The 20,544-nt window shown below is 38.9% G+C and overlaps 1 protein-coding gene across 1 annotated transcript in view; it reads right to left on the bottom strand.

Annotated features, from left to right (window-relative positions):
* The window catches only part of TSPAN13 (tetraspanin 13), a 31,085-nt gene that overhangs the window by 5,181 nt on the left and 5,360 nt on the right, over positions 1–20,544 (bottom strand). The window contains exons 2-5 of the mRNA XM_002818181.5: positions 2,898–3,065; positions 2,151–2,231; positions 1,363–1,476; positions 144–257 (exon numbers count right to left, since the gene is read on the bottom strand). Coding sequence (XP_002818227.1) covers positions 144–257; positions 1,363–1,476; positions 2,151–2,231; positions 2,898–3,065 — 477 coding nt within the window. The remainder of the gene's footprint in view (positions 1–143; positions 258–1,362; positions 1,477–2,150; positions 2,232–2,897; positions 3,066–20,544) is intronic.

Genomic DNA, 20,544 nt, shown 5'->3' on the forward strand with positions numbered 1-20,544 from the left:
ATTCTAAACCAAGGTTCCTCTTTTTACAGTGCTAGTTCTCAATGAAAATGCTCACTGATAACATTACAAGAATCAAGGCCCTTTGCCATACAAAACAGGAATCTCTGTGACAAAGGAGGAAAAATATTGTTATTTGCACATACCTCTGTAAAACTGAAGAACAGGCCAATGCCACCAACAAATCTCAAAACCTCTCCAGCATATTCTTCTATGATTGGAGCACATGACAAGCATGGGTGGTTACTTTTAACACAGCTCTGCACCAATTAAAGTAAAAAAAACCTTTATTTCAAAATACATTTATAAAAAGCCCATAAAAACGGCATACACACAAAATTAGTGTCTAAGAGTATTATATCCAGTTTGAGGCCTTGGTTTTTTAGTGTGCAAATCTCTAAGACGGCCCCCCAGACTCCCGCCCTCGCCCCTCAACGGTGTACACACCCTATACAATCACTGCTCTTCAGTATGTGTGGAACTTGTGAATGTGATTGGACAGTCACTTCCATGTTACATTACATTAGATAAGACTCTATTATGCATTACAAAAGACTCCATCTTAACAGAATGGAGAGATTCTCACCGTGACTTTGATGCTGCCACATTGTGAAAGAGTAACATAGGACCTGAGAGCAGCTTCTAGTTGCAGAGAGAGACCTCCAGCCAACAGGCAGCAAAAAAACAGGGGTGGCCCCACAGCCACAAAGACTGAATTCTCCCAACAACCACTGAGCGTGGGGAGAGGACCCCAAGCTTCAGATGAGGCTGCAGCCTCAGATGACACCTTCATTTCAGCCAGGTGAGCAGAGGACCCAGCCAAGCCTGACCCAGGGAAACTGTGAGATAATAAATGGGTATTTAAAGCCACTAAATGGATATCTAAAGCCACTAAATTGTAAAGCCAGTGTGTTTCTATTGCTGTGTAATAATGTGTTACGCAGCAACAGAAACATAACACAGACCCCCTACAAGGAGATAATCTCACAAAAGAAGCCTCACTGAGGAAATATTCAGCTTAGGGCTCAGAGATGTGATAACAGGAGTTTCCACAAAATATGAACACATGAACTGACGTACTGTTATTTCTTTCACAACTTGTTCTAGGAAGAGAAGGATGGGAAGAAATTAGGGACAATAAACCATTAGCGTCTGTGTCCAATAGGGCCTTGAAATTCTCAACACTCTCTGGAGTGGGTATTTGAGAACAGGCAAATGATACAACAGAGGACATGGAAATATAATATAAATATATATATAATAATTCTGAAATACAATTCAGCATCAGAAAGTCCATTTCTTCCACGTTAGTCATTATTTATCTGTAATACATTTCCAAAAACATATATTATACAATGTACTTACAGCCAGACAGGTGTCATTTGGGTTAAAATTTCGGAACCCACAGCAGTTTAGATTTCTCTGGATGTCATTTCGAGCACTTGCCGTATTGTTCCAACCAACCTCCAGAAGCTGACCCTAGTAAATGTATTTAATATATAAAATGTGTCATCTCTGCAGAAAATGTATAAAGCTGGAGCCTGTAACTTTTAGTACTAAGTGTACCTAAAATAATTTTTATTTTAAAAATCCTTAAAACTTTTCAAAGGCTTATTCCTCAGTTTGCAGCAAAAATTAAGGCACTATTTCTATCCCAAGATTGAAAAACTCCTAATTTTTACATGCATTTAAAAGAATTTACATGCAATTTAAAAGAAGCACTTGGTTCAAAGGCATAATTCTCAGAGTGTTAACAAGGCAAAAGTTCTGTTGCTCCATGACAGAAACCTGGATTTGTCTACAAATTAGAGCTTGAAAACAGTCATTGCTAGAATGGAACGGCAAGCATTCTGGAGCAAATGTTTCATTGCATAACAGTGGGAAAAGATTGGGGGAACATCTTTTAGCCATAGCACTTTTTAACCCAGTGAAAGCAAAATCCGATTTAAAAAATACCGAAAATGGCAACACCTGATGGTGTCTGGCTCCAACCTGCTGCACTAATGCAAAGGGAACAAGAGATTTTTGCTATCCAGAGTGAAGGTGGCATTCTGTGCAAGATGAAATTATTTTATATTCTAACCATTTCTCTCCTTTTTTTCATACTCATGCTATGTGGTATAATAAAGTAGAAGAAAAAAGTCTTAGCTTACCTGTTGCTCCTGGTTCAGGGCTAAACAAGCACAAGATACAGAAAACTGAACAATAAATACAAGTAACAGAATAATCATATACTGAGAGTTAGAAGTTAAGGATACTTCTAAATATTCTTAGAATGGCATAAAACAGAGGTACAGAGGTACTGACAACTTTAGAATGCACGAGAAGTAATTAACCCAGAATACAGAACAGATGGCACTTAGAGAAAGTTCAAAAAGGATACACATATTATTATTTTGGTAATACACAGTTGCATCAAATTTATATAGAAAAATACTAGTAATGATAATTACATAACTAAAAATAGATTAGAATTTCATTCAGAATAAAATAAAAATTCTTACATATACAAAACAGAAATAGGTATAGATAAATACATGTAAGCTTTTTTAATATTAAGTCTTAAAAAAACACTGAAATTCTCAACCAAACATTAATGTGTAAAAAAGGGCCTAGAAGTCACCAAACCAATTCAATTTAACTCTGAATTTACAATACATAAATAGGACTACACTGAACTTGCAGAATATATTCTTCAGGATGTCACAAGGACAGGGTGAGAATATGAAAACATACAATAACATTACCCTAAGAAATGTTTCTAATAGTTCTTGAACAAATATGCATAAGGCTTGCTTGGAGTTGCTTTCTGGCAATAAATTTCCTAGTGATAATATTAAATTAGTTGTAACCATCAAAATAGTCATCAAGGGTAAAATCTTCATTTTTAAAAAGGATACAAAAAATAGCAACACCTGATGATGTTTTACAGCTCCAATGAGCCCCACTAAAGCAATCAGGAACAAGAAGATGCCCACTGCAATGACCACGCCAACCACTCGGAGACTGGAAATCAGCCCGAAGCCAATGCCCCACGCAGCAATTCCAATAAGCAGCAGACTAACCAACTGCAGAAACACCCAGGGGGCAGGGGTAGAGGACAAGGGAGAGGAGAGAGAATGGGGAAAATGCCAGTTAATTCAATACCAACAATATCCTTCAGGCACCTTACAAATAAGAGACTTCAGTCTCTTACAAATAAGCACTAAAACTTAATACAAGAATACACACAAGATCTCAATAGGCAGTATTGTTCTAACAAATTACATTAATCCCCCAGTGTGCTTTATTCTTGCAAAAGAAAAAAAAGACTAATATAATAATACCCAAAATTCTCACAGAGCCTCAGAAGTCATCTGTTTACTAAGAGCCTAAATGCATGCTACTTAAGATTTTGAAGAAATCACATACGCAAAAACTTCTAGATGCCAAGCTCAGTCCAACATATTGATCTCTTCAAACGGACATCACCTATCTTTCCTTCAAAGTCCAAATGCACTGTAATTTTCTCTGGGAAGCCCTCCTAGTCCCCAACTGACTAAAGAAATCCCTCCATTCTCTGGCCGATCTCTGTTCCTGGAACATGGTTCTCTCGTTCCCTTCATCACACGTTGTGTTTCCAAGCTTGTCTCTCCAGAAGACCGGCAGTAACTTGAGAGTAAGGACCCACATCTTTTCATCTGGCTATACAGCCCCAGAATCTATCACAAGACCAGGTCCCTGGGGAATACTCAAAAACTGCTCATAGAATTGCTGCTGAAATTAATTGATTTAAATGTTATCATCTATTTTATTAAAAATCATATATAGAGAGATCATTAAAACTCTTAGCAGAATAAAAAGAATGTAAGAGGCTTTAGCTATTTAAAGTGAACTAGTATTCTGAGCAAAAAGAAATTCTTTGATATTCCAATTGTTTTACTCATATATTTATAAAACAACACTGGCTGAAGAACACATGCCTAGTGGTTATGACGTGTAAAAGTCAAAATATTACTTCTTTAAAATCCCACTTAAAAATAGTATGCCACATAAAGATGGTAATTCACTTATAGAAGATGAAGCTTACATAGGTATTAGGGGAGGAATGGGGGACAGGTTGTTGAACAGGAAGGAAACAGTATCTTCACTTCAATCGTGAGTCAACCATTTCCTGGAGCAATCTGACAGCATAATACCCAATTAGGAAAAATCAAAACATAAAAAATATATTTTCTAGCACCATTTAAAAGCCTGATAAACTTTGCTTAGAAATATAAAAATAAATTACCACTTACTCAAATGGATCTTCTTCTGCTCAAATGTGTAAATTTTCATATGTAATGTAATAGTTTATCAGGCAAATTTTACATCTACTGGTACAGTAAACCTTACATATGTAGAGATACAAGCAAAACTGCTACATGAGTGTCTATTTGTACTCTTATAGAAAATATTTTTTGTATTTTTTTGCCAAAGAGACAAAACTTGAGAATAAAAGGAACCATCTATAGCATAATATAATCAAATTAGAGAGTTATATGGACTTGGTGGGCTCCACCGCGGTTGGTACACCCAGCAAGCTTTTCTTTTCAGAGGGACAAGGAGAGGCAAAAATTTTCACAAATTTTGCCACTCAGAAATTCGTCTAGTCCTTCTCATTTTCCCAACTGCTCCTTATCAGCAGGCCCATTTGCCTCTGTTTCATTTTATCATACTCACTGACAGTCTTCTCACAACTTCAAACAGTCTTGGACTGAGAAAAAGTCCTCTGCCCCTTCACAAGTGAGCTTATTTCTGACTCTGTGGTATTCAAATTTAACACATTTCCTTTCAGGAGCTGTAAAAGACAGAAGCCTGAAGGAGGTGCGAAGGAAGAAGGAGGGCTGGATGATCGCGGCAGGAGGGCTATGCTTAGCATCCTTGCTGCATCATGGTACCAAACGCTGAAGATGGTCCACATGTGCAAGACATCACAGCAGCTTGCTGTATTTCTGTTTCGAGAGAAACAGAACCAATAGGAAATATATCTATATCTATATCTATCTATCTATTGAGTGAAAATCCAACAGTGAAACAGAGACAGAGAGATTTTAAAGAATTGGCTCACATGATTGTCGTGACTGGCAAGTCAGAAATTTGTAGGGCTGGCCAGCAGGCTGGAAACTCAAGCAGAATTCCTTCTTCCTCAGAAAACCTTAATCTTTGTTCTTAAGGTCTTCAACTGATGGGATAAGGCCCACTCACATGATGGAAGGTAATATGATTTAAAGTCAACTGATTGTAAATGTTAGTCATATCTACAAATATTTTTGCAGCAACATCTAGACTAGTGCTTGACCAAACAACTGGGCACCATAGCCTAGCCAAGTTCACATATAAAATTAACCATCACATTTGCCAACATCCAAGTCTTGGGTGTGATGCAGATATCCTAATTCAGTTAAATTCACAGGAAGAACTACATTGTACCTTTTAAGTCCTAGAGCCAAAAAAGATCAGAAGCATGAATACCCTGGTATTACTAATAAAATTCTTCTAACCCCATAGTTCTTTAAGATCTTTAAAAGATTCTTCAAATCCTTTTGGGAATTATACTACATCCTTACTATATTACTGAAATTCTTAAATATGAGAATATTAAAAGTTACACATGCTTAAATATTAAATTAAAAGTTAATTATTAATCGACAAGTACTTGACGCTGACTATGTGTTAAAAGCCAGAGACAAGACATCCCTATTAGAACAGGGCTTGGCAAACTTTCTCTGCAAAGGGCCAGATATTTATTATCAGGCTTTGCAGATCACATGGTCTCTGCCACAACTATTCAACTCTGCCACTGTACACAAAAGCAGTGACAGACAATATGTAAACAAATGAGCAGGCAGGGCTGTGTTCCAATAACTATTTATACATACCAAAATTTGAATTCACATAATTTTAATGTATCACAAAATATCATTCCTCCTTTTTTTTTTTTAACATTCAAAAATGTGAAACCATTCTAAGCTAGCAGGCTGTACAAAAATAGTCAATGAGATGGGTCTGGCTGTGGGCTGTAGTTTTCGGACCCTTGCTCTAGAAGTCAGTATAGAAGAGAATGAAAAATTACAATAGGACAAATAATCAAATAATTGCTATACCAGAGATTTTTTATAAGGCGAGTCAGAGTATAGAACAATAATCTCCCCCCAACACACAAAAAAATTCAGATAAATAGAATAGGCCAGCTGACCCCTCTGTGAATATAACCTTAAGTAGTAAAAGCATAAGTATTTATTATTTATTTATTTTTTATTTTATTTTATTTTTTGGAGACAGAGTTTTGCTCTTTCACCCGGGCTGGAGTGCAATGGCGCAATTTCGGCTCACTGCCACCTCCACCTCCCGTGTTCAAGTGATTCTCCCACCTCAGCCTTCCCAGTAGCTGGGATTACAGGCATATGCCACCACGTCCTGCTAATTTTTGTATTTTTAGTAGAGACGGGGTTTCACCATGTTGGCCAGGCTGGTCTCGAACTCCTGACCTCAGGTGATCTACCTGCCTCGGCCTCCCAGAGTGCTGGGATTACAGGCATGAGCCACCACGCCCGGCCAAGGATAAATATTATCTTATATGGTAAAAGATGGAACTAAATTAAGGATCTTTAAAGGAGGTGCTTATCCTAGATTATGAGGTGGGCCCTAACTGTTGTATCCTAGATTATAAGGTGGGCCCTAAATGTCATAACAGGTATCCTTAAGAGAGAGGCACAGGGAAATTAGAGAGAGACACACACAACGTAGAAAGTGACATAAAAAAAAAGAGGCAGAGACTAATGCAGCCACAAGGAATGCCAACAGCCACCAGAAAACGCAAGATGCAAGAACAGATTCTCCCCCAGGTCCCTGAGAGAGCCTGACTCTGTGGACACCTTGATTTTGGACTTCTGGTCTCCAGGACTGTGAGGGGATAAATTTCTGTTGTTTTGAGTCACCATATTTGTGGTAATTTGCTACAGCAGTCCTAGAAAAGAAATACAGAACAATTCACCTATTTGGAGTTTGACAAATCAGGAACCTCTCACTGTTACAGAACCTGCCTGGAATTTTACCATCAGTGGAATCCTTACCACGTAGCTGGGGTGAAGTGTTCTGGTACCCTCATCAGCATCCTCCCAGCAAAGCAAATACATTATTTGCATCATCATTTCGGCAAAATGAGGAAACTCTTCAATGTTCACTCAGTTGCCAACTAATAGGCTCATTAATAATGAGAATCTATTAATGTAAATGTAAAGAAAAGATCTCTACAACCAAAAAGAGGGGAGAAAACACTAGTTTAGTTCTCAGATTAGGCTTTATGCTATTATTGAGAATGTTATCCAGAATATTCACAAGTACTTCTGTTCTGGTTTTTTTCTTTTCCTGCAGATAGGGGAAAAAAAGAGGCTGCTTCCTTCTACATAACCCTCTGTCAAGGGCATTCCTCACCAAGTTGATTCTGCTGTGTCTCCAATATAGTTTTCAATCTACCCTAATTACCACTACCAGGCAGTCCTCTAAAACCATCAAAGAGGGTTTCCTATCGCTGCTTTTGCAAATTAACACAAGTGTAGTGGCTTAAAATAACACAAATGTATTGCCTTACAGTTCTGGAGGCTGTGTTGGTCAGGTTGTACTCCTGAAAGCTCCAGAGGGAGAATCCATTTCCTTGCTTTGTCTAGTTTCTGGGGGTTTTCTGCATTCCTTGGCATATAACCCCTTCCTCTGTCTTCAAAGCCAGCAGCGTATCATGTTCAAACCCCTCAAATATGCACATCCTTTTTTGACTCTGACCCTCTTTCCTCCCTCTTCCAAGGACCTGTGTGATTCCATAAAGCTCACCCAGATAATCCAGAATAATCTCCCCATGTCAATATTCTTCATTTAATCACATCTTCAAAGTCCTTTTAGTTATGTAAAGTAACGTGTTTGTAGGTTTCAAGGATTAGGATATGAACGACTTTTTGGAGTGTGTGGTTATTTAGCCCACCACAGAGGGTTCTTGGAACATGGGCAACTGAGCTACCATAGAATCCTTTCAGCTACAAATATTTTAAAACACTGAAAAGATTGTAACATTTTATTTAAATATGTAAGAGAGCACAGAAAAACTATGGGAAATTCCTACAGGCCAGAAATGAAAGGAGAACTGAAAACTAGAACTGTAAGCTACAGCTGGTGCTGTGGGGTCCCATACGCAGGTGGGGAAGGAGTTCCTGGATCAGAACAGTCTCTAACGGGGAAGGATTTAGGTTTCGTAGCAGAGCTAGGAAGTGGAACTGAGACCCTTGCATAACTGGGATCTCCAAAAAGCTGTATTTTTAGTGTCAGGGGTTAGAGAAAAACCACAACAACCCATCCAGAAAGACAGCAAAGACTTCTCAGTCTCTTCAAAAAGTTTTGAAGAAAGAGAAACACGAGCGTATCAAACAAGAGCCTATCATGCCCATGCTTGCAGTCTAAGAGTACACTGCCTCAGGCATGCAGGAATCCTCAAGACAAACAATTCAAATAAAAGCTGATTACAAGAGGTGACAGCATTTAGGGGAGAAAAGCTCATAAATGCATATCCAAAATTTGCTCAGGAGGGACCCTTCCAAATCCCAGCCCTTACAGGATTCCCAAAGAAAAAAATAAAAACATTGCTGCCAATCAAAAAATCACAAAATGACTAAGAAAAGAATTTAGCATGAGAGAGATATGACAAATATAACAAAAGAAGGATAAAAGCTCCCAAGAACTTGAGATGACAGAGCTAACTTTAGGAGACTAAAACAAAATATTTTAAACTGACTAAAAAGATAAAAGGGGGCTGGGCACGGTGGCTCACGCCTGTAATCCCAACACTCTGGGAGGCCGAAGCGGGTGGATCCTTGAGGTCAGTTGTTCAAGACAAGTCTGGTCAACATGGTGAAACTCTGTCTCTACCAAAATATTTTTAAAAAATAGCCGGGTGTGATGGTGGGCACCTGTAATCCCAGCTACTTGGGAGGCTGAAGCAGGAGAACCACTTGAACCCGAGAGACAGAGGTTGCAGTGAGCCGAGATCATGCCACTGCACTCCAGCCTGGGAAACAGAGTGAGACTCCATTTCAAAAATAATAATAATAATAATAAAATAAAAAAATAAAAAATATTAAAAAGGAAAATAAAAAGATAAAGGAGGAATAAAAACTATTTAAAAAACTCATATTTTTTAAAATGTAAACTTAAAAGAGTCACATAAAACAAACCCAATGGTAGGAGAAAGAAGAGAAACTTACAACAGAAAGAATACATAAAGCTTCATTAAAGGAGAGAAAAGTAACAGCCCTTGGCAAAATTATTTAAGAGAAAGGTTAATAATAAATCCTTCCAAATTTTTAAACTGATAAATACCTATCAAAAAGCCAAAGCAAAAATCACACTCAGTGACAAAAATAGGAAAGATTACTCCAGCTAATGGTAGGATAAAAATAAATCATAAACATTTTCTCCAAAATTCAGGAATAAGACAGGGTGTGGGCTTTCACCACATCTATTCAGCATTGTGGTGGGGTTTTCGACAACTAAGTGTAAATACAAAAGAACAATGGGAGGAGAGAAACACAGCTTACATTATTCACAAATTATTAGGAGTATCTACAAAGGAAATCCAAAAAATCAAAAAAAATCAAAATTGGTAAGAACCAGCAAAGTTGCTAGAAACAGAATCAATACACAAAAATCAACAACATGTTGATGCACCAAAAAAATTTTTTTCATGTACTTTTCAGGATATAATTTGTAATATACCCCCAAAATATAAGATATATATGAAGAAATCCAACAAAAGTAGTCCAAGATCTTCATGAAGAAAATTGTGAAATGTATTTGAAAAACATGAAAGAAGACCTAAAACAAACAAAGAGATAAAGAAGATTAAGGAGAAAAGGTTGTATCTGCCGCACTTTTTCTTAGCCCAGCTGCACTGTCACCAGAACCATGAAGAAGAAATGCTCCTGGGGTAGCAAATCAGTCCTGTCAGTGGTTCAATCTAACTGTCTTGAATGTCACCCTTGTTGTTGTTTTCACCCATGTCTGCAAAACTTGAGCCTGACTCTACATATTTTGGATATATTTCTTTTTTTTTTAAGTAAAATTAAATAGATTTTAAAAATTTAAAAACTAAATAAGTTAAAAACCATCTAACAAATATCAGAACTTATTATAATGGCCAGGCACAGTGGCTCATGCTTGTAATCCTAGCACTTTGGGAAGCCAAGGCGGGATGATCACTTGAGGTCAGGAGTTCGAGACCAGCCTGGCCAACATAGTGAAACTCCGTCTCTACTAGAAATACAAAAATTAGCCAGAAATAGCTTGAACCCAGGAGGCAGAGTTTGCAGTGAGCCAAGATCATGCCACTGCACTCCACACTGGGTGACAGAGCGAGACTCTGTCTCAAAAAAAAAAATAAAATAAAATAAGAGATATGACAAATACCTCATTTTAATGGTTCAGTCATTAAAGCAGGTAACTGATACAGATCTAAATAAGCCAGCAGCATAGTCTTTGAGAGAGGCAAAATTCTAAGTCAGTAAAGAAAGAGCGGACTTTAATAAGTAGCCTTGTGACAACGACCTTCTCATTTTGAAAACTGATATTATTAATCCCTACCTCAAACCATAAACTCTACTTTAAGAACAACTTAAAAGTATAGAAAATATTTTAATGACTTTGTGGGTAAGGAAAAATTTCTTTGAAACAAGTTTCAAAAAATGCGCATATAACACTGACATGGCATTTACTCTGGTTAAGAAAGTATTATAAGGGTTTTACATTTATTAACTAATTTAATCTTCACAAAAATCTTAAGAGGTAGGTACTATTGCTTCCATTTTCCAGATGGGAAAAGCTGTGCACAGAGTGAGATGTTAAGTAACTTGCCCAAGGTTAGACAGCAAAGAAGGGATAGAGCTGGGATATGAACCCAGGCTACCTGGCTGTAGATCTGTGTTTTTACCTGCCGTACCATCCGACCTGTTACAAATTTAAACTTCTGTACTGTACAGTGAAAAATATGAGACAAATGTGAGAGAAGCCTAGGACTAGGAGAATATATTTCCAGCACACATGTATATTTAAAAATGCCTACAGGCCAGGCGTGGTGGCTCATGCCTGTAATCCCAGCACTTTGGAAGGCCAAGGCGAGCGGATCACCTGAGGTCAGGAGTTCAAGACTAGCCTGGCTAACATGGTGAAACCCCATTTCTACTAAAAATACAAAAAATTAGCTGGGCGTGGTGGCACCCGCCTGTAATCCCAGCTACTTGGGAGGCTGAGGCAGGAGAATCGTTTGAACCCGGGAGGAGGAGGTTGCAGTGGGCCGAGATGGTGCCACTGCACTTCAGCTTGGGCAACGAGCGATACTCCATCTCAAAAATAAAAATAAAAATAAATAAGAAATAAAAATGAATACAAATGAACTTAAGACAAAAAGCAAACTGAAAAGTGGTGAAAGGTAGTAAGAGGCAATTCACTAAAGAAGAATTTGAAAGGCCAATCAACACATGAAAAATGTTAAATCGCATCAAAAATCAGAGAAACAAAAATTAAAACAAGGAAATACCATCTCACATGCACTAGACTGGCAAAAACTAAGCCTGATGACACCAAGAATGTAAAGAACCTAGAACTTGTGTACCAGTAGAAATATAAATTGTTGTAGCCACTTTATATAACAAATTAACAACACCTAGGAAAATTATATGTATCCCTTACTACCCCAGCAATTCTGTTTCTAGGTTATTCCCCAAGAGAACACCTATGTCCCCAGCTAGATATATACCAGGATTCTGCCACAACCTTGTTTGTTACAGTAAAAAATTAAAAACATTTTCAAACATCATGACTACGGAATTCACAGACTCTGGTGTGATCACACAATAGAATACAAATGATTTTTATCTATTTCTGTTAAATTGACAAATTTCAAAAAAAGTAAAGGAAATCAAACAAGTTGCATAAATACAGATAAAACATACCATTTATATAAATTTTCAAACACAAAAACAATACTACATGTTATTTGTAGATGATTAATGTATATAATATATGACACTGTCATACATATTCATGAAAGCGACAGATCTTGATTTCAGAACAGTGACTACCTTTGAGAGGGGAAAATGGGAAAGGGACTGGAGAGTGGGCCTTTAGCTACAGAGTAACATTTAACTTCTTAAAAGAGAGATTAGCTGGGTTCAGTGATGTGCCTATAGTCTCAACAGTAGCTGGGACTCGGGAGGGTGAGACAGACTGCTTGAGCCCAGGAGTCCTGGGCTGCAGTGCATTGTGATTGCACCTGGGAATAGCCACTGCACTCCAGCCTGGGCAACGAAGAGAACCCTCATCTCAAAAGAGAGAAAAAAAACACTGGCATATGTGAAATGTATAAAGCCAGTGAGTTCGCAGGGGTCTACCATATTATTTCCTGAGCATATGAAATTTCCTAATTAAAACTAGCCTTGAAAAATGTAACACTCCCTTCTTACTAAGTCACCAATTCTAAATTCTTCTGCTTTGCTTTCCTCTGTAAATTGGTCTAACTTTCCTTATTCAGCCTTAGCTCCCACTATCTCCCAAACCCAGCTACTTAAATCTAGACATTCTCACTTGTCTCTCAAATATTTCACCTCAATTCCCATCTATGCATATTCAAGAGCAGTCCACATTCCCTCCTATAATTTGTTCCTATTTAGGAAAGAGGAGGCTTGGGAATGAAGATGGTATCCAACTGAAGGCAACAGGCAGTAAGTTGCTGATTCTCTACATGTCTGTAACAAAAGGCAATGCTCTAGGTCCATCACACTCAGATGGTTTCAAAAGTGAACCAAGACACTGCCCTATCCCATTTTCATGCCCAACTCCTAGATGCACATATGCATACACATGCACACGCAAATACACATTCTCATTTGTAAGGGCCATTCCCAAGGGTGAAAGAAAACATAGATTCAACTGTCCAATCCAAAACCAGTTTTGCACTTATTACAGTAACAGCGAAACTGTACATCATAAACTTGTTTGTGCTAATCAATTTTCTAATAAACACCCAAAAATATGTTGGATTTTTTCATTTAAAAAGCTAAAAACAATGTGTTTTCTTGTGTATGACTGGTGTTTCTAACATATTATTTTAAAAATCCCCCAAATACCTGAGTTAACTTTTAAAATTATAACACCTAAAGATTTATAATATGCCTCTAATAAGATCTGATTATCAGTGTATCTTTAACTTTACTAAAAAGGAGACTTTTAAAGATAATAGTAAAACAATTTATTTCTCAGTAGTGATAATTATGTGTTATGGTTGGTTTGTAATTGTGAAGAGAACAAGATTATATGAGGTCTTCCAAACCAGTGATCTAAAAATTGTTGATTCAAACAGTTAACTCTAACTGCATAATTAAAAAGCTTAGGTTTGTCACTAGAACTTGCTAGACAAAGGAACTCCAAAGAATCTTTTGTTCTATTATAATAACAGTTTTCTTATGAAATCAACTGTAATAGAAAGTAAATGTACACCTATGACAGTTTCCTTCCCTTTGGGAGACAGAATGCTGATAAAAAAGGAATTATGCATCTGTTAATTCATTGCTGGTAATGTTTTTATAAGCAGGAAGCACCAACCTTTCCTGTTATCTCTTTAAGACAAAGAAAGGTGAATCATATAAAAAGAGTTTTAAAAAGAGAACTAAAGGAGCTGTAATGGAAAAGGTACACCAAAGCAAGACCATAAAACTGGTCATAAAAAGTGTCTAAAACTGGCATTTCTTCCCCGAGTAAACGCCAAGAGAAAGTGGCAATGGCAAAACTGCAAGTGTACACATGAGTAGAGTCTAATGAAGGGGGAATAAACAGGAAGGTGCTACTGCAAGGAACATAGAAAGTCTCAGCCAGGCCAGGCGCAGTGGCTCATGCCTGTAATCCTAGCACTGTTGAGATGCCGGGGAAGGAGGATTGCTTGAACCCAGGTAGTTCGAAACCAGCCTGGGCAACATGGGGAGGCCTTGTCTCTACCAAAAAAACTAAAAAATTAGCCAGGTGCAGTGGCAACCAGCTGTGGTCCCAGCTACTTGGGAGACTGACTCAGGATAGCTTCAGCCCAGGAGGTCAAGGTTGCAGGGAGCTGTGTTCATGCCACTGCACTCCAGCCTGGGCAACAGGGCAAGACCCTGTCTCAAAAAGAAAGAAAGAAATTCTTAGCCAGGGCTCACAGCACAAACACAGAACACTACAGCACAGGTGGGGCGTAGTTGTTCACATCTATAATCCTGGCACTTTGGGAGGCCGAGGCAGGATCACTTGAGCCCAGGAGTTTGGAGACCAGCCTGAGCAACACAGCAAGACCTTGTCTCAAAAAAAAAAAAAAAACACAAACAAAAACAAAAACAAAACAGAGACAGAGAGAGAACACCATGGCACTAAAGTACCTGGCCAGGGATCCTAATCTGTTCCTTTCATTTTATAGGTGAGGAGTAATGTGACTTTTTTTTCTCCCTATAGAACTGCATCATAGTGCCTAGGAATATATTTAAGAAATTTTTAACACTGAGATGTAATATTAAAGACACTATTACAATGCATAAGAAATTGTAGTTCTTGCTTTATAGGCATATCAACAGGTATGTGAATAGCATCTCTTTAATTTACTTCCTATGAGACTTGGTCACACAGTGATGTGTTAAGGACCAGTAATGCCCTCCACTCATATGACCTTTCCGTTAGTTAACTACCAAATGTTAAGCTTATTCATTTTGTGCTTTTTTACTTTTACCTAATTCAGAAATTTTGTCACATACACGTACATTCACATACAAGCAGAAGAGCACACTGTGTGTTGCCTAGAGTAGGGGAACAAGAAATTCTACTTGGAATTAAGAAACTTAATATATTTGAGATCACTCTAGCAAACAGAATTGTTTTAACATTAAGCACCGTGTGTTTATGTATCTTTTGGATTGATATATACAATAATGGTATTAAAGAACAAAGAGAGCCAGGCGCGGTGGCTCACACCTTTAACCCCAGCACTCTGGGAGGCCGAGGCGGGCAGATCACGAGGTCAGGAGTTCGAGACCAGCCTGGCCAGCACGGTGAAACCCCGTCTCTACTAAGAATACAAAAAAAAAAAAAAAAAAATTAGCTGGGCATGGTGGCATGTGCCTGTAATCCCAGCTACTCAGGAGACTAAGGCCGGAGAATCGCTTGAACTCGGCAGGCAGAGGTTGCAGTGAGCCGAGATTGCGCCACTGTACTCCAGCCTGGCAACAGAGCAAGACTCCATCTCAAATAAAAATAAAAATAAAAAACAAAGAAAGATATATGCATAATGTTCTTTATAATCGAGCATAAGCGGGTGTTGAAATATTAAACCACTACACTAAGCCTTGCAGATGATGAAGAAATTGCTAGGATATGCTAGAATTAAGAACAGAAGAACTGGGGAAGTTGCTGCCCAGAATAAGAATGACCTCTGTCTTAGACATGTGTTGTTTTTGCAACCCAACACATATATTTCCAGTATGACCCTTAATGACTGGCCCCTCTGACCATCAGCAGCAGTAGACAAACAAAATTCTGGCCTACCAATCATGGTTGCCCATCCTTAGTGATTGATCCAAGGGATGGGTCCATAAGCCAACAGGGTCAATAAGTGTGTCCTGCAAGATCGATAAGGAATATTGAAAGAAAAAAACAATAGGTTCATCTGACCTAGCAAGGTATGAGGACAACATTGATTCTGCCAGTAGCAGGGAAAGATCTAGCCCCCAAAAGAAACTAAGCAGAGGCAAGCTAAGCTGAAAAGCAGATGAAAGGGGAGAGTGACTTCTGAGCCCCTTGATCCAGCAAAGCCTTATGACCCAACTACTGGATGTCCCACTTACATAAGCCAACACATTGTTTCAAGAACATCTATAACCCATGAAGTATCCTGATTAATACAAGCTTCACCTTGTGTTTATCATAATTTTTTAATACCTGCAAATTTGCACTGACCCTATTTACCTTCACCATTGTGACCACCTTCCCTACCAACACCAAATCTAAATTCTCGCCTTGTCAGTAAACTTTTAAAAACATGAGCACTCCTTTTAGCTGAAAAGACGTCCCTAAAGCTTCTTACTCTGCCGTCAAAAGAAGAAGGGAATCAATGAGCCAGAGGAATGTCCCATCTTTTTTCTATAAACACCCTCCTTAGCCTTACTAAATTTAACACCAATGAAGTTTTACCCTGAGCAGGTCCGTGGTTGCCTGCAGACTAGGAGGGGGGTTTAGGGATGGGAAAGGGATTTCAAAGAAGGATGAGGAGATTTTCAGGGGTCTTGAATGTGGTCATGGGTTCACAGGTGTACATACAGGCCCAAACTTATCAAATGCTATACTTTAAAGTATATTCACCTTACCGTGTCAATAATATTTCAATAGATCTGTTTCCCCCCAAAAGACAAGGCTTTACAAGGAAAGACATTTTAGACCATCTTCTGCCTGGCCTGGAACAATTCATGGTACCTAGAGTTTTATATGTAATTTGGTGGCATGCCAAGGATACTTGGGCAGGAAAGCAGATGGAGACTGGGCCCATGACAATATGCTTGAATTGTGCACATGCCCTGGGTTACCTGGGTCTTGACTTCTTTTTCCGTGAAAATAATAGAACTTACCATTTTAAGCAGTGATAGCTGGGTTTCTATTACTTTGGACTAAACTCTATTCCTAACACTGTGGTCCCTGTTTAAAGCCAATCAGATCAGGTCATTTCTATGCTGGCCGTCCTTTGTTTCCGATCTCGAGATAAAGTCCATGCTCCAAGGCTGACAAATCCCAAGATGTGAAGGGCCTGGATTATCGCCCAAGGTTATTCATTAGCCACCATTCCTCCTCCCAGCTATACTTAGAATTCGTCTGATGGGCCTTCTACACTTTAAGTGCCAGACAATCAAGGCCCATGTTATCTTACATTCCTAGCACCTGGCTAAGAGTGTGACACATAAGAGGTGCTCAAAACATACTGTTCAAAGAAAGAGCATATGATATTGCTCATTACCCTTTCAGGACAAGGAAACACTAATTCTCCAATCTATACAATATTTGGAGGGGAAGAAAGTCAGCCTAATGATATTCCATATTATTCTCTGTCTACATAACCTTCAATCTTTCATCAAATATTTACCACATTTCAAGAACAAGATGAAAAGACAGATTTTAATATTGTGAAAACAACTACCTTTTTTTTAGTATCAAAATTCTTCCAAGGTAAGTGAATTGCTTTGAGGATGAAAGAATTTAAGACATTTCAGAAAGACAGATTAGATGTTGTAAATTATTCAAAAATGTTTTGTTAGCACTAACGCAACACAGAAGTTATGATGGTAGTGGAAGGCAAGCAAATTTAAAACAGTAGTAAGATACAGAAGGACTATACCAACAAAATGTAATACAGCATCCATAGACATGTAAAGAAAACAAAGGTAGCCAGGTTCAGTGGCTCTCATCTGTAATCTCAGTACTCTGGGAAGCCAATGCAAGAGGATAGCTTGAAGCCAAGAGTTCGAGACCAACCTCGGCAACATAGCAAGACCCCTGTCTCTACAAAAAAAAAAAATTTAATTAGCTGGGTGGGGTGGAGTATGCTTGTAGTTCTAGCTATTCAGAAGGAGAGAAGGTGAGAGGATTGCTCGGGCCCAGGGGTTCAAGGCTGCAGTAAGCTATCATCACACACTGCACTCCAGCCTTGGTGACAGAGTGAGACCCTACCCCTAAAAAAAAGAAAACAAAGCCCCAGACTATCTTCCTCAATATGCCTCAACATTCATAATGAGGAATTACACGTGAACGCTGGACTCTCTTCTGAACTTCTGCTTAATGTGGAAAACTGAAGAGCAATTCAGAAAAGATCAAGCATGTGTTTCTACTATGCCAAACATCTGGATGGAAATGTGAAAACTCTATAAATAATCTAGATTTTGCTAAATAGCCAGACATCGAGTGTTGAAGCCAAAACCTCAGTTCTTTTATTGCTTTATGATCGTTCTTCGAATGACACAGAAAGCCTGAAGTGCTCTTGCAAATATTTTTCTTCATTATGGTTCTCTATGATGCCATTGCTTTTATATTTACTAAGCAAAAAACACAAAGTATATGGAAATTATATAAAGGTGTTTGAAAGTAAGGGACCTCCACTCGTCATTTTCCAAGGGTAACTAGTTTGAGGTGACATCCACAGCTGCCAACAAAGTTCTAACCCCATTCTACCACTTCCTTCTTTGGAGCATTTCTGGGAGGCAAGAAATGACGTATGGGCAGAAGAACCCTGTACTGATTCCTGCATTCAATTAACTAAATGCCAACCACATGCCAGGGCTGTGCCGGGCACGCAGGAAAGCCAGAATGACTGGGACATGGCCTTTATTGTCAGAGGATTATAAGAAAAATAAAAGGGTAACTGCTCTTTTCAATGACTTCTTCAGTGACAAATTCGAGAACCAACTCTTGGTCCCCATCTCCTTGAAATGGTTTGCACTTGACTTCTGAGACACCAACCTCTCTGCAATTTTCCGCCTACCTGACTGTCCATTCCTTTTCAGGCTCCCTTGCTGCATGTTCCTCATCTCCTGCATCTCTTAATGTATGAATGGCACTGCTTCAATCCATGGACCACTGCCCTTCTCTATCTACCCTCACTAACTTGTTGATTTCATCCAATCCCAACTCTTTAAATGGCTCCCTAAATTTAAATCTCCAGAAAGTCCTCTCCTCTGAATGACAGTGTGGTTACTATAAGTGCTACCTGACATTTCCACTTGGGTTTCTTTAGCATCACATCTAATACTGAATCCTCTAAATCATCCCAAAGTCTGCTCCACCTACCATCTTCTCCATCCTAGTTAATGGTAAATCTATCCTGCCAGTTCCTTGAGCCTGAGCCACAAATCGTAAGTAATCTGTGATTTGTCTCTTTCAGTAGATCAGGTCGCCCTACCTCCAAAACAGTCTCAGAATCTATTTCTTTCGATTCTGTTGCCACCATACTAATCTAAGCCTCCAACATCTCATGTGCAAATTATAGCAACAGCCTTGTAACTAGTCTCAATGCTCCCACCTGTGCCATCTATAATCTATTCTTAACTCAAGAGCCATATAGCCTTTTACATAAAAATCAGACTATATCAGTCCTCAAACCTAAACACACCATTGGCTCCCTATTTCACTTGGTATAAAAGCTCATGGCCCTATAGTGCTCTCCTGGGTCCACCCATAACTTCTCTGACCTCATTGCCTACATTGTACTGCTTGCTTGCTCTGTCCCACTCATATCTGACTCATCTGTCCATTGCATAAACCAGCAGTACTCCTCCTGGCCAGGCACAGTTGCTCACACCTGTAATCCAAGCAATCTGGGAGGCCAAGGTGAGAGGATTGCTTGAGGCCAGGTATTCAAGGCTAGCCCAGACAACACAGACCCTGTCACTACAAAATATTTTTTAAAATTAGCCAGGTATGGTGGCACATGCCTGTAGTCCCAGCTACTAGGTAGGCTGATGTGGGAGGATCACTTGAGCCCAGGAGACGGCTCTCCAGCAGTGAGCTGAGATCACGCCACTGCATGACAGAGCAATACCCTATATCAAAAAAAAAAGAAAGAAAAGAAAAAAAAAGCAGAAATACTCTTCCATCAGGGTCTTTTCAAAGACCATTCCCTCTACCTGAAACACTTTTCTTAGATAATTGTTCTTCATCTCCTTTAGGCCTTTTGATACAGTTTGGATATTTGTCTCCTCCAAATCTCATGTTGAAATGTAATCCCCAATGTTGGAGGTAGGGCCTGGTGGGAGGTGATTCGTAGGGGTGGATCCCCCATGAATGGTTTGGCACCATCCCCTCAGTGATAAGTGAGTTCTCCCTCTGAGTTCATGTGAGATCTGGTTGTTTATAAGTGTTTGGCACCTCCCCCTCACTCTCCCTATGTGACACAGGAACTTCCTTTCCCCTTCTGCCACGATTGTAAGCTTCCTGGGGCCCTCACCAGAAGTAGATGCCAGCACTATGCTTCCTGCAGAACCATGAGCCAATTAAACCTCTTTTCTTTATCCAGTCTCAGGTATTTCTTTATAGCAATGCAAGAACAGTCTAACACCTTTCTTATATTGTTTTCTTTCTATGCAGGCCAAGCGTGACCACCATATGTGAAGCTGTGTACCCATCCTCCCCCATCCACTCCACTGCCCCACCCATCTTTCCTTTTACTCCGCTTTATTTTTCTCCATAGCACTTGTTTACCTTCTAATATGATATATAATTTACTTACTTATTTATCATCTGTCCACCCCCATAAATGTAAACTCCATGAAGGCAAGCCACTGGGGTTTTGTTCACTGCTATTGATGCTCAATTAATATTCATTATTAGAATAAAAAACAGAAAGAAAATAACTTGGGCACAGCTTAAACTTACATTAGACTCACAAATAACCCCAAACAGTTACAATTATAATACAATTTTACAGGAAGTAGATTC

The sequence above is a fragment of the Pongo abelii genome, chromosome 6 (genome assembly GCF_028885655.2).
Source record: "Pongo abelii isolate AG06213 chromosome 6, NHGRI_mPonAbe1-v2.0_pri, whole genome shotgun sequence".
NCBI classification, from domain to species: domain Eukaryota; kingdom Metazoa; phylum Chordata; class Mammalia; order Primates; family Hominidae; genus Pongo; species Pongo abelii.